The 16,466-nt window shown below is 48.8% G+C and overlaps 1 protein-coding gene across 3 annotated transcripts in view; it reads right to left on the bottom strand.

Moving 5' to 3' along the window:
- LOC136580606 (H-2 class II histocompatibility antigen, E-S beta chain-like) overlaps nt 1-16,466 on the bottom strand; it is a 474,076-nt gene that overhangs the window by 423,903 nt on the left and 33,707 nt on the right. Inside the window, exons 3-6 of one of the 3 annotated variants that reach the window (XR_010786989.1) lie at nt 14,992-15,273; nt 13,641-13,754; nt 13,521-13,553; nt 11,594-11,676 (exon numbers count right to left, since the gene is read on the bottom strand). Coding sequence is in view for 2 of the 3 variants with exons in the window: in XM_066581294.1 (XP_066437391.1) it covers nt 11,660-11,676; nt 13,521-13,553; nt 13,641-13,754; nt 14,992-15,273 (446 nt within the window). In the remaining variant the exon portion in view is untranslated. Of the gene's footprint in view, nt 1-9,593; nt 11,677-13,520; nt 13,554-13,640; nt 13,755-14,991; nt 15,274-16,466 lie in introns of those variants that run through there. The other 2 variants (XM_066581294.1, XM_066581295.1) reach the window with 2 other exon arrangements.

Raw genomic sequence — 16,466 nt, 5'->3', positions numbered from 1 at the left:
GTGGAAAAATTATGTGAATGTATATTGCATGACAATCTTAATTACGGAAACGTGTTATTACAAATCTAGGAATGGGATGTGGTAAATACATAACTACTAATGAAGAGGATCATGACAAATCTGGGAATATTGTGTTATAAAATTTGCTTAACTTGGTTCGCAGTGTTTGATAACGTGAAAAATAAGTAACTGTACTGATGATGATATTGATCAATCTATGATTATTGTATTGTAAACCTGATTGATTTACAATGTTTGATATTATATTGTTTGTTTATATAGTAAAATTCTTGAGTTTTATGTCTACTGTATGTAGAAGGTATTTGTTCTGAAATGTAGAAAGATTAGGAATATTAAAAATATTCATTTGCTACAACAGAAAATTACTCCGGTCCCTCTGGGCAGAGATTGTTTTATTGATAAATTTGACCTACAGATTTTTGTGTCATCTATTTTTATGAAGGGGTGAAGAAAAGCACACAAGACCCCAGATTGTGATTTTGTTTTGTTCGATTTGCCATAGACTGATTTATTCTGCATCAAGCTTATTTGGGACTGAGAAAATTTAGGAACTGAGTCATTTCCACCAGGACATTTGGACTTTTGCAATTGTGGTTTGAAATTTCATCTTCTCTAAGTGCATGCTGCACCTATCCACACGCTGAGACTATCCAACTGAGCCTGAAGAACTGACAAGTGTGCCTGACTGCTGCTACACTATCATCGGAGTGAACCTCAGATGTTCTGCAGAATGCTGACCGCCAGCTGATGCAACAAAGTGGTGTAGAGAGGGCATCTGCAACATTGGAATAAAGGGGCTCTATAGTCAGCTGTGGATATTTCTGGATATGGAGAAGATTGTTTGATACCAATTAAAGCAGGGACAGACTCCTACTTAGGGTCTGTTCTTTGGCTAACCAGGGAAAGCAGTGAGGGCACAATAATCCCCCTGCTTCCCTGCATCGGAGATCCTATAGGGTAAGGATCTAAAGAAGATCAAGAGAAGAAGAAACAATTTTACAGAAAGAGACATTTGTATTCAATATCTAACGTGTTTTATTTTTATTTTATTTTTTTTTGTCTTTCAAGCCCAGATTTGACAAGATTGGTTTTATGTTAATAGCAAATGAAAATATAGGGAACAGTGTAATAAATGTGACATTAGATTATCTGGTTGTATATGTAATATATTATGGAAATGAAAAATATGGAAAACATTTGGAAGTTGCTAATAGAACTTGGATATAGAATCATATGTCAAAAGGTATATTGAAAATAGCTGCCAGCATAAAACAAGATGAAGATCAGGGATGGTTTAGCTTTCTTAACCCTGCCAATTAGTTCTCGGGGTTAGGAGGTTGGTTCATGGGAATCCTACAAAGTATATTACAAGTGGTAATGATAATCTTATGTGTATATATATATTGCAATAGAGGTAATAATTTCATGCATAGCTAAATGTACTGAAAGCCGATTTTCTGCACCCATTTAAATGTCTTGATACCCTAGATGGACATAGAGTGCACCATTCCTACCTGGGGATCCGGCTGGAGCCGAATCCAACGGGTGACAGAACCAGGAGATAATGGTGGCTCTGATGTCCAAATGGGGGATTGATAAGGGTTAATTTAATTGAATTTAATTTTGTTTCTGAAGTAACATAACATAAGGAGCGGAACTTAGTAGTTCCTTATTTCAGTTAGGACCTTGCACCAGATAACAAACTAAGTAGTGATAAGTTTCCTCACTGACAGTTTGTGGCGGGCCTACTGGCGGGCCTACTGACCGTTTGTGGCGGGCTTACTAACAGTTTGTGGTCGGAGGCACAGGAACCACAGCAGATGTGTTTCCTTTCTAAGATACGTTGGTTTCCCAAGAATGAAATGTGCTAATAGTCTGTTTCAGTCACCTGATTAAGTAATTCTTCAAAGTTGCACCCAGCGCAGGCAACGGCCTATATAAGCTGTGTGTTTCTCCAAATAAACCAGAACTCATTTGATCCACTGAGCTGTGTGTATAGTGGCTTCTTCTGGTTCTCCTCGAGCACGTGCTATAACTTTCCTTTGAATTTGTACTCAGGCAACATCCGCACTGGTCTCCGTTGAGACCCCCCACAAAACGTATAAAAATTGTTTACAAAAATTATATGACTGAGCCTTGTGGGCCTAAGAAAAATTGCCCGTTCGGCGTGATTACGTGAGGTTTCAGGAGGAGGAGCAGGAGGAGGAGGATGAATAGAATACACAGATTGATGAAGCAAAAAGGTCCCCGTTTTTGATGGTAATAGAGAACGATGCTTCCATCCGCGGGTGCAGCCTACGTATTGCTTAGGTATCGCTGCTGTCCGCTGGTGGAGAAGAGAAGTCTGGGGAAATCCAGGCTTTGTTCATCTTTATGAGTGTAAGCCTGTCGGCACTGTCGGTTGACAGGCGGGTACGCTTATCCGTGATGATTCCCCCAGCCGCACTAAACACCCTCTCTGACAAGACGCTAACCGCGGGACAAGCAAGCACCTCCAGGGCATACAGCGTGAGTTCAGGCCACGTGTCCAGCTTCGACACCCAGTAGTTGTAGGGGGCAGAGGCGTCACCGAGGACGGTCGTGCGATCGGCTACGTACTCCCTCACCATCCTTTTACAGTGCTCCCGCCAACTCAGACTTGACTGGGGAGCGTTGACACAATCTTGCTGGGGAGCCATAAAGCTGGCAAAGGCCTTGGAGAATGTTCCCCAGCCTGCGCTGTACATGCTGCCTGATCTCTGCGCCTCCCCTGCTACCTGGCCCTCGGAACTGCACCTTCTGCCACTAGCGCTGTCGGATTGGAATGTTACCATCAGTTTGTCCGCCAGGGTCCTGTGGTATAGCATCACTCTTGAACCCCTTTCCTCTTCGGGTATGAGAGTAGAAAGGTTCTCCTTATACCGTGGGTCGAGCAGTGTGTACACCCAGTAATCCGTAGTGGCCAGAATGCGTGTAACGTGAGGGTCTCGAGAAAGGCATCCTAACATGAAGTCAGCCATGTGTGCCAGGGTACCTGTACGCAACACATGGCTGTCCTCACTAGGAAGATCACTTCCAGGATCCTCCTCCTCCTCCGGCCATACACGCTGAAAGGATGACAGGCAAGCAGCATGGGTACCCTCAGCAGTGGGCCAAGCTGTCTCTTCCCCCTCCTCCTCATGCTCCTCCCCATCCTCCTCAACGCGCTGAGATATAGACATGAGGGTGCTCTGACTATCCAGCGACATACTGTCTTCCCCCTCCGTTTTCAAGCGCAAAGCGTCTGCCTTTATGCTTTGCAGGGAACTTCTCAAGAGGCATAGCAGAGGAATGGTGACGCTAATGATTGCAGCATCCCCGCTCACCATCTGGGTAGACTCCTCAAAGTTTCCAAGGACCTGGCAGATGGCTGCCAACCAGGCCAACTCTTCTGTAAAGAATTGAGGAGGCTGACTCCCACTACGCCACCCATGTTGGAGTTGGTATTCCACTATAGCTCTACGCTGCTCATAGAGTCTGGCCAACATGTGGAGTGTAGAGTTCCACCATGTGGGCACGTCACACAGCAGTCGGTGCACTGGCAGATTAAACCGATGTTGCAGGGTCCGCAGGGTGGCAGCGTCCGTCTTGGACTTGCGGAAATGTGCGCTGACCCGGCGCACCTTTCCGAGCAGGTATGACAAGCGTGGGTAGCTTTTCAGAAAGCGCTGAACCACCAAATTAAAGACATGGGCCAGGCACGGCACGTGCGTGAGGCTGCCGAGCTGCAGAGCCGCCACCAGGTTACGGCCGTTGTCACACACGACCATGCCCGGTTGGAGGCTCAGCGGCGAAAGCCAGCGGTCGGTCTGCTCTGTCAGACCCTGCAGCAGTTCGTGGGCCATGTGCCTCTTTTCTCCTAAGCTGAGTAGTTTCAGCACGGCCTGCTGACGCTTGCCCACCGCTGTGCTGCCACGCCACGCGACACCGACTGCTGGCGATGTGCTGCTGCTGCTGACACATCTTGATTGCGAGACAGAGGTTGCGTTGGTGGAGGAGGAGGAGGGTGGTTTAGTGGAGGAAGCATACACCGCCGCAGATACCAGCACCGAGCTGGGGCCCGCAATTCTGGGGGTGGGTAGGACGTGAGAGGTCCCAGGCTCTGACTCTGTCCCAGCCTCCACTAAATTCACCCAATGTGCCGTCAGGGAGATATAGTGGCCCTGCCCGTCTGTGCTTGTCCACGTGTCCGTTGTTAAGTGGACCTTGGCAGTAACCGCGTTGGTGAGGGCACGTACCATGTTGCGGGAGACGTGGTCGTGCAGGGCTGGGACAGCACATCGGGAAAAATAGTGGCGACTGGGAACCGAGTAGCGCGGGGCCGCCGCCGCCATCATGCTTTTGAAAGCCTCCGTTTCCACAAGCCTATACGGCAGCATCTCCAGGCTGATCAATTTGGCTATGTGCACGTTTAATGCTTGAGCGTGCGGGTGCGTGGCGGCGTACTTGCGCTTGCGCTCAAACAGTTGCGCTAGCGACGTCTGGACGCTGCGCTGACATTGCTGGATGGGGCTGAGGACAGCAGAGGTGAGGGTGTGGGTGCAGGCCGGTAGGCACTCGTGTCTGTGTCCTCAGAGGGGCGTTGGATCTCAGTGGCAGGTTGGGGCACAGGGGGAGAGGCAGTGGTGCAAACCGGAGGCGGTGAACGGCCTTCGTCCCACCTTGTGGGGTGCTTGGCCATCATATGCCTGCGCATGCTGGTGGTGGTGGCTCCCCAGCTGATCTTGGCGCGACAACGGTTGCACACCACTGTTCATCGGTCGTCAGGCGTCTCTGTGAAAAACTGCCACACCTTAGAGCACCTTGACCTCTGCAGGGTGGCATGGCGCGAGGGGGTGCTTTGGGAAACAGTTGGTGGATTATTCGGTCTGGCCCTGCCTCTACCCCTGGCCACCGCACTGGCTCGGCCTGTGCCCACACCCTGACTTGGGCCTCCGCGCCCTCGCCCGCGTCCACGTCCTCTAGGCCTACCCCTACCCCTCAGCATGCTGTATTACCAGTAGTGCAGAAACAGAACGCTGTAATTAAATGTGCCACTTATTGGCCTGTGGTTGGAGGCTGACTTCGCTTATGGAACGCACAGCAGAGGCAGGAAAGAATTTTGCGCAAGCCTGCTGTAACACTTAGCTGGCTGCGTATGAATTAGGACAACTACCCCCAGCAGAGACCCAGTACACTGAGGACGGTCACAGGCAGCCCAAATAGATTTTTTTTTCCCAAATGTTTTTGGAAAGGCCCACTGCCTATATACACTAAATATGTCTTCTGTCCCTGCCTCACCACTACTCACCCTGGACAATGTAAAATTACTGCAGGACGCAATGCTCTGCACGGCCGATATACAAAAAAAAAAAAAAAAAGTGCAACACTGCAAAAAGCAGCCTCCACACTACTGCACACGGTTAGATGTGGCCCTAAGAAGGACCGTTGGGGTTCTTGAAGCCTAAAATACTCCTAACACACTCCCTATAGCAGCTCCGGCACCAGCAGCACTGTCCCTGATCTCTGTCAGAAAGCATCTGTGGCGAGCCGCGGGAGGGGCAGATTTATATACTTGGGTGACACCTGATCTCGCCAGCCACTCACTGCAGGGGGTGGTATAGGGCTTGAACGTCGCAGGGGGAAGTTGTAATGCCTTCCCTGTCTTTCTATTGGCCAGAAAAGCGCGCTAACGTCTCAGAGATGAAAGTGAAAGTAACTCGAACATCGCGTGGTACTCGTCACGAGTAACGAGCATCTCAAACACGCTAATACTCGAACGAGTATCAAGCTCAGACGCGTATGTTCGCTCATCTCTAGTATACATATAAAAAGAAAGACACAACAATTTTTATATATATATATATATATATATATATATATATATATATATATATATATATATATATATATATATTCTACCTACAAATGTATATATTTCCCTCTCAATACTCCCCTGTCCCTGCTGGGTCCTGCGCTGCTGCTCATCCTCGTCCATCCTGTGCCGCTGCCCCAGGTCTCCCCTCTGACATCACATTTACAGGCTGCCCCAGCCTGTTTATGGGATGTCACAAGCGCTACAGTCAATGAGAGAGCCCAGCGATTGACCACTGAGCTCTGTCATTGGCTGCAACTCCTGTGACATCCTGCAAACAGTCTGGGCAGCCTGTAAATGTGATGTCAGAGGGGAGACCCGGAGCAGCAGCGGCACAGGATGGAGCGAGGGGGTGAGTACATCACTATGTGTTATTCTACTTCATGCACAAGGGATTTTACCTATAAGCTATAACTTGCACAACTCCTTTACAGCGACCCTCCACACCTGGACAAAGATGGCCGCAGCAGCTTTTCTGACTACATGATGCACCCTGTGTAATAGTGCACATCATTAGTTTAAGACAGCCAGTCAGAGCAGCATGTAGTCTCAGACTACCAATATATACTAATACACAGTGTGCATCAGGTACTCAGGGAAGCGGTGCAGCCATCTTTGTTTCTTCAGGCCCAAAGGGTTCCTTTAGGCCTCCTTCACACTGGCCACAAAGTCGCACGATTTTGTAGAATTGCTACAATGCTACAAATGGCATGTATGAGAAGCCCATGGTTTCCTATGGGTTCCTTCACACGAGATGTTTTGTAGCATGCTACAAAACGACACACAAACCTCGCAGGTCCGGCGATAGGCCCGCGACACGCTAGGTTTTGTAGCCCATGTTTCTCTATGGAGCCTTCCTCTCTGTTGCATCGCATCGCGCGAAAACGTGGTTTGCATGCGATGCGGTGCAACTTTGACAGTAGCAGATGCTACAAAGTCGCGTGATTTTGTAGCGTCACTTGCACCTTTGTAGCGCTACAAAATCGCGGTATTGCTGCGATATCATACAATGCAGCGATGCAATATCGCTGCGATATTCTCGAAGCAATGCGGTGTCGCCCGTGTGAAGAAGGCCTTAAGCTTTTCAGTCTGTCTCACCACCCCCCCTTTCCCACTAGGAGGCATCTCCTGAGGTAGAAGGCACAATCTTCCTCACGGTAGGGGTGCCCCTGACTGTGGAGCATGAGAGGTGGTTGCTGGAAATTACAAGTCTGGTCTAACTTAGCGAGTCTGAGTTGGGTCCAGCCAGCATGCTGACCGTTATCACCCAACGATGTATCCAGTTAGTGGCGCCCCCTGCTCTCTTGACGTGTATCGCTGTAACCACCAACCTGTGAGCCCTGACAAGATACTGTTGCTAGTAGCAAACCACCACACCTGCATCTGTTGACTGTAACCACTAAGCTCGGTGGCTCCTGTGGAGTAGAGACATTCAAGTGTATTCTTGCCTCCATTATTGTACTGCGCTCCAGTAGAGTCTTGAGGAGTCAGGGGCCACACAGAACGGACCCTCTTACCTGCCTTCCTGTATATTCCTTATCAATCATCAGGGCTGACGGCTGAACATTTAGGGTATTTGTAGAATTCAGGTATTTTCTGCTCTTCGCAGTCTCTATAGTTTTTGTTTTTAATCCTCCCTAGAAAAAACTATGAGAATGCGCCTGAAAACAAATATGCCATAGCTGGTGCATGAAGGGTTAAGAAATATCAAATCACCATGGATACCAAAACAGTGCAGGAAATGCTGCAGCGCACCCGGCTCGTAGTGTGTTAGTACTCCCCACTACCCCGGGAACTTCTGGCCAAAGCAGGTTTTCTTTCCTTTTAAGGGTGCCTACTCCCTAGTGATAGGTTTCCCTGCGATGCGACAGCGATGATTATGAAACCAATGATTTTCAATGGTTCTTTACTCATTTGCGATTTTTATTCTTAAAGTGGTTGTCAGCAAAATACAAAGATTTATACTCGCCTCCATCCTGCCCTGCATCACTTTACAGTCAAACCTGCGGAAACAGAGAAGTTAAAACACAAAGCATACTCACCTAATCCCGTGGTTCTTGGTCCCTCTGTTGTTTAGGTACCACGTTCGGGGTCATCTTCAGCAGCCGGTGCGCACGCATGCGCGCTCCCACCGACATGGGCCATAGCTAACCTCTACCGTCCACGAAGAGTTGATGGCGAGTGCGCATGCACACTCGCCATCGATTCTCCGAGGACGGAAGAGGTTAGCCGCGGCCAGGCCAATTAGTGGGCGATGCGTCATTGGTGACGCGTCAACCACTGACCCGGGCGGCAGTAGTCGCTCTCCGGCAGTAGTCGGAAACTGGCACTTTGCCAGCTTCTGCCCTGCAATCTGACGGCTGGCGGATGGAGAGAAGACCTGCAGGGTCCCGGTGACCGGCCCCGTGCAGCACAGGTGAGTATAATTTTTATTTTTCTGACAGAGCCCTTTAAGTCTCGCAGCGCAGAGAAAGCTCTGCGATACCGCTAATTGTTTTTAACAGAGCCAGCGGCAGCCCCATTAGAAACATAGGGAGCACATTGCAGAGTTTTCTCTGCGCTGTGAGGAACTCGATCTCGCATTGCTAGAAAAAAAAATATCGCTAGTGGGTAGGCACCCTAAAACTAACCAAAAATGCCAGAAAAAGAGTCCTTTAATCCGAAAACAGAAGAAAACGCACTAGTGCAGAGTTATCAACATGGCCCAACAGTAAGGCGGTCTGTTGCCCCGAGCAACCAATCACAGCGCAGCTTTCACTTCTAAAATTCAATAAAAATGAACAGTACGCTACCATTGGTTGCTCAGGGCAACAGGCCGTCTTCCTACTAGGCCACGTTGATAAACGAGACCCGCTGGGCGTGAAACCGATGTACGAGTTATGTGTTTTTCATTTAGCATTTTAACTGCATAGACCCCAATGTCTGCCCCTCTGTAGCCTCAGCAAGAATCCAGGGCAGCAGGAATGAAGAGACGCGCCTCCCCCAGGACCAGTGCTCCCCCCCCCCCCCCCCCCCTCTCCAGGACCAGCGCTCACCACCCCCTCCCCCAGGATTGGCATCCCACTTGTGTGAAAACCCCCTAAACTGACCTGTAGTACCCAGTGTCAGGCAGCTCCTTGTAAGACAAAGGTCACAAAAATACATTGAAAATGACAGCGTTCAGCACAAGCACCATATTTAGGGAACTCCTCGGGTACTTCTTATGATGAATGCGATGAAGAGAAGGGCGAGGGTTACAAGACGCTCAGTGCGCAATTAATGTAATTATAAAACTGGTGGGAAACATCAAATCTGACCTTTTTGACTTGCTGAGATCATGTGACTGCATAGACCCCAAAAGTATCCCACCCCCCATGTGTGCGTTTGTTGGGGTGTTGAGTGGGTGTTCTGTAGCTGCCCCTACTAGCAGGGTGTTATTAGGGTATCACCGAGGTCATAATGTTATTAGATCCATCATAACCCCCTAGAAGAGCCCAGCAGACGGCGGGATTGTCGGGCCGCGGACACATTAGAGTCAGTAAGGCTGTTGAGACGGATGGTTTCCACATGGACCAGCGGCCGTTGTGCCCGTTCTGTAGCTGATGGTGGGGCCTGCAGCAAACAGGATCAACAATAACAGAGTCCGATATGCTTTACACTGAAGAAACTCAGGCGCAACTCGTAGACGACCGTCCGGGAACAGCGCAATAATAACAGACAGTTCCAAAGTTTAGAAACCAAGTTTATTTAATTCTGCATGGCACATCCGCTATAATCTCATGAAACAGACGTATATTTAAGGGTGATCCGGGGAAACTCGCCCTTCCCCACCTCCGCCCGCTGGTCTTCACTTCCAGAAGCGGATGACTGGGTCATGTGACTGTCGCAGCTATGCATCGGCTGAAGGGAGCCAGTGATTGGCTGCAGCAGTCACATGGCCCCTTCGTCTGGCATGTCACTGGCAATTCCCTGCATCAGGAGGTGATGATCAGTGGGGACCGGGGCCGGTGAAACAGCAGCAGCGGCGGAGCAGGGGAGGGGGGGGGGGTTATGGATTTTGTTGTTTTCCAAGCTCAAAACTGTTTTGATAAAAACCCCTCTAAGTTAGAGAGAATCCGCCGCCCACCTGACAGCTCCACCTAGTACGGCCCAAGAAACAACTATTCTGGAGGTTTCTCACATTACTCTGTTATTTCTCCCAGAACATTCTGAATAAACAGACATCTGGGTGTCTCCACCTGGGGACTTCCTGAATACTCTGGTATTGTCCAATCAGTGCCCACACCCCTTTGACAGGAGGAATAGTAACACCCAGATGTCAATGTATTCATAAGTGTTCAGGAGGAATAACAGGAACAGAGAGCTCTGAGAAACGACACAAGTATCTACTATCACAGATGTTCCCATGGGGAGGCACACGAGGAATCACCGAGGTGCTGGACTGGGAATATCCTTTGTGGCGCCTGTAATCACTTCTCTGGTCCATAGATAAGCCACTACATACAGATAAAAATGTTATTAGAGCGGCGTCTAATAAGGGTAACGCCTCCAGCTGAAGGGGAGCGTACTATGGCGCATGTTCTGGCCTGACCACTGGTCTACTGACCTCACATCATCGTAGATCCCGAGGCTGCAGGTCAGTAGACCCAGGCGGGCCATCATGTGCTCATCTGACAGTAAGGGGACAGGAACATGCGCTGAAAAATAGTTACACCTGGTTTTCTTGGGCACAACTTGTGGACAACACACGAAAATCACCGCCCGCCGGCTGTCGGATGTGTGGACGCCGCACCGTCACATCTGTATTGTTGATATCAGTCACGAATACGGCATGCTGCGATTGGTTTTAGCAAGCAGTGAAACAAAGTGTCGGGTCTAAGGTGTGAAAACACTTTATTCTCTAATAACAGCGGGCATCGGGCTTACAGATGGTGCTAGCGCTCCGTGTGTTTCCATGCCGGTGAACCTGGTTTCTCTGATGAAGTGGAGGTGAGGGTTTGTTTTAATGACTACATGCACTTGTTTTACTCTGACTTTTCGTCCGAGTGAATAAAACGCCGGTGAGCAAACAGCCAAACAGATGAATGGGGGTATTTCCTTTTGATTTTTTGCTTCGCAAACTGGATGGAAGACAATACCCGTTTGTTCATGTTTCCATGTTCTCGCAGGGCGGAGTCAGACGACCGGCCTTATCTCGTTAATGGATTGCAGTGGGTTTGTTTTCACAAAACCCGCGGCTCCTGCATTCAGGCGCAGAGTTTGAAAAGCTTGTAAAGGGTAGAAACTCCCCCGTCCAGGCCCAACTACACTCCGTGCCGGCGAGCATGGCTGCTCGTGTGAATCCGCCCCATGGTTGTATCTCAGGCTCTGTATTAGGCCTCGTATACAGATGTGTAACCGGCCGGACTACTGTTTGCCTACATAGATAGGCTTACATGCAGCTCTGTAGAATTGTTCTGCAGCACTTTCCATCTAATATAAGGACTGCAGCGGATTTATGAAGTGAAGGGACGTCAGGCGGCTCTTCCCCCGATGCCACCTGTACACCCGCTACATACCTTCAGCGCAAATTACAGAAAATATTGTACATAAAACAAAAAGCTCCACGACCGCCAATTAGACCAGTGATTTACTAACAGCACAAACATAACATAACTTGCACTTATTTCAGAGCGGCAGCGCAGCGCGGTGTATGTACAGCTCCCTACACATTAGTGAAAGGCTTGCGCTGGCGACTCTACTAGGCGATAGAAGCGGAGAGTCGGATTACAGCAGCTTCAGTCCAGATTACTGCGGCAAAAAGCCTGTAAGAACATAAAACAAAGCGTATTAACCCTTCAGTTCACATTTACAGTGAAGATGAAATTATAGATTAGAGGCGACACAAAGGGAGTAAAAAGCAAAGACTAAATAATAATAACTGCGGATGAACGACGTGTCCCGTAATCTGACCCAACGCCGCTGCAGCAGGCAGAACAATGCTGCTTGCAGTTAGTTTTCACTACAAATCTACTACTGTTCTGTCTCCTATGCAGATCTATGTGTCTCCATGGTTACAGACTACAGACCGTAACTAGTTTTATCCTGCAAGTAGGGAAGATGGAACAATACATCTGCAGCGCCACCTACTGGAAGGCAACATTCCTGCAAGTTAATGTTAGACTCTTTAAACAAGCCTTGTAACAATGACTGGGAATTAAAAACCAAGCCAGAATCCACCCACAGACGGCTGTTTTGGGGCGTTTTCCGCTATGTATTATCCCACTAATTTGTAGGACGCCCTAGGGGAACATTTACACGGGACAGAAATACTGCAGATTTCAGCAGATACAGCGCTCCCCTCACATCAAGTGTACACAGATAGCCGGCCGCCTCAGGGAGCGCTGAGCCACTAGCCAGGTGATGCAGAAGTGGCATCAGTGCCCGCTGGAGGCTGCTGGGTGCACTGACAGTACAAGCATTGTGAGGTGAGGTGTATCTGCTGATACCCACAGCTGATGGGAAGTCATACTAGCATAATTGTGCAGAATGTAACCATTTTGGATGCGGATATGTTGTAGGATATTCAACAGAATATTCCACATCATTTCTTCCCTATGTGAACATACCCTCATAGTGCTTCATCAGATGGGAGAACATGATGATTACGTGGTCAGTAAATACAGTAGGAATTTCTTGGTTTCAGTGTATATATGTACATGTGTCCCGCTGTGCCGGCCGCCGGTCATGATCAGCAGGACTGCTTTTGCATCGTTACTTCCTCCCATCTAAGCTGTTGCTGGGGCAGCTGCCAAGTTCCTACCGCTGGCCCATTGGACCAGATCAGCTGATCACTCTGTTCAGCCTCCTCTTTAGGGAAGAGCTAATATTTCCTGGCCTACATTTAAATATTGTTTGTCACAGCAGTCTGTGCAGCTGATACTGACAGCTGTGACACTCCTGTTCATCCAGTACTCCCAGACCATAGTTTCTTGCCCCTAATACTGAGTGTAAGCATCGTTCATGTCAGCTGCCCCTCAGTGTTCATGTCTAGTCGGAGCTGGGCTCCTTGTTCTAACCCATGTGGCCTCCTATATCCCCTGTACTTTGTGTTTGTGCCTAGAAACAGATGAAATAGTGTTGTATGCTGCTCTACTTTGCCCAGGAAAATGTTTGAAGGCTGAACAGAAGTTGGATGGACCCTGTTGTAGTCTAAGAGGACGGAACCATTCTCTGAATGATTCCATTTCCCTCCAGATGGGGCAGGTGAACAGAAACCCAGCGGCAGTTGTGGCAGAGTCCGGTCCTGGTATCTTCCTGCCCCCTAAGAATACACTTCTGGGTTACTTCCCTGTAGTTGTGCCTTGTGTAGCCACTGACAGCGGAACTAGACTGAGCCCCGTTACAGCGACTGATGGGAGTAATCTGTCTAGGCGAGGGTATATGACTGCAGACATGGCAATCTCCACACAACGGGACCGCAGATTGGCATTTGTGCCCGTTACAGGCAGGTGAGTCAGCAGATGGGACTGTGGCCAGCCCAGTGACAGCTGCTGCTCACACAGACCGCGCAATATTCTCCCTCTTCTTTGTACATTAATACGGAGATAATTGTAGATACAGAATAAGTAAAACCAGCATTTACAGATATAAGATACAAACAACTCACGTTCGTTCTGATGGCCGCGGAATGACGTTTGCACTAAAAAACAAAACGTACATGAGCGGTTTTTGCCTGTTCCCCTTATTATGGACATTGTTTTGAACGTTTGTATGAGTTCATCTTTACCTTTTCTTCCTCTCAGGTAGATGACTGCGCCAACTATAAGAAACACAACTCCAAGCACAAATCCCACAATGCCGGTCGCCATCTTGTTTTTAGCGGCGTCTGATGACTGAGGATCTGCAAAGTAAAACCATATAGTTAGTCCTGCTGCGTGGTGTGACGTCCTATGGATGACGGCTGTGACTGAACGGCTCTCCTCCATCTCTGTTAGTTTGGTTTACAGGGGATTTTTGTTTAGAAGCTGCAGTTTCTCATTAGTTTTTTAGCGAAAGTGGATCCAGCAGGAAGAACAACGGACATCATTCTGTATACTTCCATCACCTACACATCCAATTGTGGCTTTGGCTCAAACACCTGAGTGAGACCAGTGAGGCCGGGCGCACACAGGCGTGTGATTACCGCGTATTACGTGTGCGCTGTTCGCCCATGTGATACACAGTAGTTTGCAGGCAATTATAAGGCCTTGCAGTTCCGATCACATTTGCAAGCTGGAATTCTGTAATATGCGAGCACAAAAAAGAAGGCAGCATGTTCAATTTAGTTGCGTGTATATATACGCTCGTGAGAGCCCACTGTTCTCTATGGGTGGGTATATACATGCCATACGCATTGTAATTGTGTTTTGGCAGCATGTATATGCACCGTTGTGAAGCAATGGAGTGGGAAACAAAGAAAAAAAAAAGTTGTGGACTGCGCATGGCAGCGTTCGTGATATACGCCATCATACACGATGATAGGCCGGGTCACCGGCGGCTCCACAGCGGTAACATGCCAGTCAGAGAAAGGATGAGAAGTGGCTCACTTTGGGTACTTTGGGCTGAAAAACCCCATCTGTCCATCAAGTTCAGCCTATTACCCCCAATGTTGATCCAGAAGGCGGCAAAAAACACCCATGAAATAGAAGCCAACTTTCATCATTTTAGGAAAATAAAAAATTCCTTCCTGACTCCAATCTGGCAATCGAAATTATCCCCGACCCTTCTGAGTAATCAGTGATAGAACTTGTTACAGTCCTGGGTATAATGGATGATGGAAGAGATCTCTGTACTGACCCCTGATATATTATACATAATTAGAGCGCCCCCTTGTGTTGGAAACTGCCGGCATACGTGTGGTTAATTCTAATGATGTAAATGTCCATCAGATAGCGGGCATCATTTTATAAAAGGACTGATCATTTGTCGGTGGATTGATGGCCGGTATGTGTAATCCCATCCGGCTGGTCCATCTACAGGTGGAAAACACGTAACCATGTGATCCGTGACAGGATTGTCTGGACAACCGCTCTTTACACCAATCACAGGGGGTTTCATACATAATATAAGTAACATTACGAACAGGAGCGATATCTTACGCCAGTGTACTTGGTGCGGCGCCTCCAGGCTGCGGTGATGAACCTCGCAGGTAAAAGTGTCGTCTCTCTGAATCTCCGTCTCCAGCATCACCACGATTTGGTAAGACCAATCCCCATTGTGATGGGGCTCCGTAAACTGAACCTGCGCGGTTTCCTCCTGGCCGTTCCGGTACCATTTCACCTCGATCTCCGGTGGGTAGAAGTTGAAGACGTTGCACACCAGCATGTGCTGCTGCGTATGAGACGGCTCGTTCATCAAGGAGATCTTGATTGATGGTTCAACTATTAGAAGAAAAAAAAACGCGTGAATGTTAATATTCAGCATTCACATCCTTCAGCACAGACTAGTAGAATACCGGACATGTGCAGCGAGCGGCCACTTTATTAGAGACAGCGGCACTTTAGAATTGGCGCTTCCCTGTATGGACATTCTCCCTGTGAGTCCGGAATGCAGCGTAAATTACATGACAAGTTTTCCGTGGATCAGTTTCAGTGTGAATCCACATTAGATAGGAAATTCCAGCGATCGGAGCGACTTCCAATGAGGCCGGTCATCGGTGCTAGACTAGCTGGGGTCTCACCGCTAACCGTGGTGGTGGTGGGGGGGGGGGGGGGGGGGTTTCTCATGTAACGGTATGGAGAGTATACCGAGAATGGCGCGCTCAAGGAAAACATCCAGCGAAAGGAGATCCTGTGGACGGAAACAACTCATCACTGAAAGGGGTCAGAGGAGGATGTCAGGAATCGTTCTGACCAAGAGGCTGCACAGTCAGCTGAATCCAACGCTTAGCACGGATGGTATAACAGCAGACGGACAGTTCCAGCGCCATTGTGTCTAAGAGAAACAGAAAGACGAGACTCCAGCGGGCAAAAGAGCGCAAAACGTGTATCACTGAGCAGCGGAAAAACATCTCCTGGTCAGATGGATCTGGATTTCTGTTGCTGATGGGAAGTCAAAAGTTGGCGCAAGAAGCATGAATCGCTGACCTATTCCTGACAACCAGTCAGAACATGTCAGCACCGCCATCTAATCTGCAGCAACTACAAGAAACTTCCTGTCCGCAGGGGCCGATATTGCTGTAGAACAATTTCTGTCCCTCAGTGGACTCTACGCCACAATGAATTGCTGTTCTGAAGGCTGAAGGAGTCCGACGTGCTGCTACATGCGGGTCTAATAAAGTGCCATATCAGTGCCTGGGTATAAGAACCCCATCACCACTGTTGTCCTGCACCCTTCTGTCCCAGAACTTGTGTTTACTAATGGCTACCCCGGCTGTTCTCCTGGCATCAGGGCTCCCAGCACCCCAGTGGTGATGCCACAGAATGGTATGCGACTACTGCAGCAGTCAGGGGGTAACTGTTAGGGTGCATTCACACGAACATATATCGGCTCGGTTTTCACGCTGAGCCGATATACGTCGTCCTAATCTGCGGGGGGGGGGGGGGGGGGGGGGGGGAGGATGGAAGAGCCAGGA

This window comes from Eleutherodactylus coqui, chromosome 10, assembly GCF_035609145.1.
Source record: "Eleutherodactylus coqui strain aEleCoq1 chromosome 10, aEleCoq1.hap1, whole genome shotgun sequence".
Classification (NCBI taxonomy): domain Eukaryota; kingdom Metazoa; phylum Chordata; class Amphibia; order Anura; family Eleutherodactylidae; genus Eleutherodactylus; species Eleutherodactylus coqui.
The sequence above is the reverse complement of the archived record's forward strand: the minus strand, read 5'-3'. Positions and strand labels throughout refer to the sequence as shown.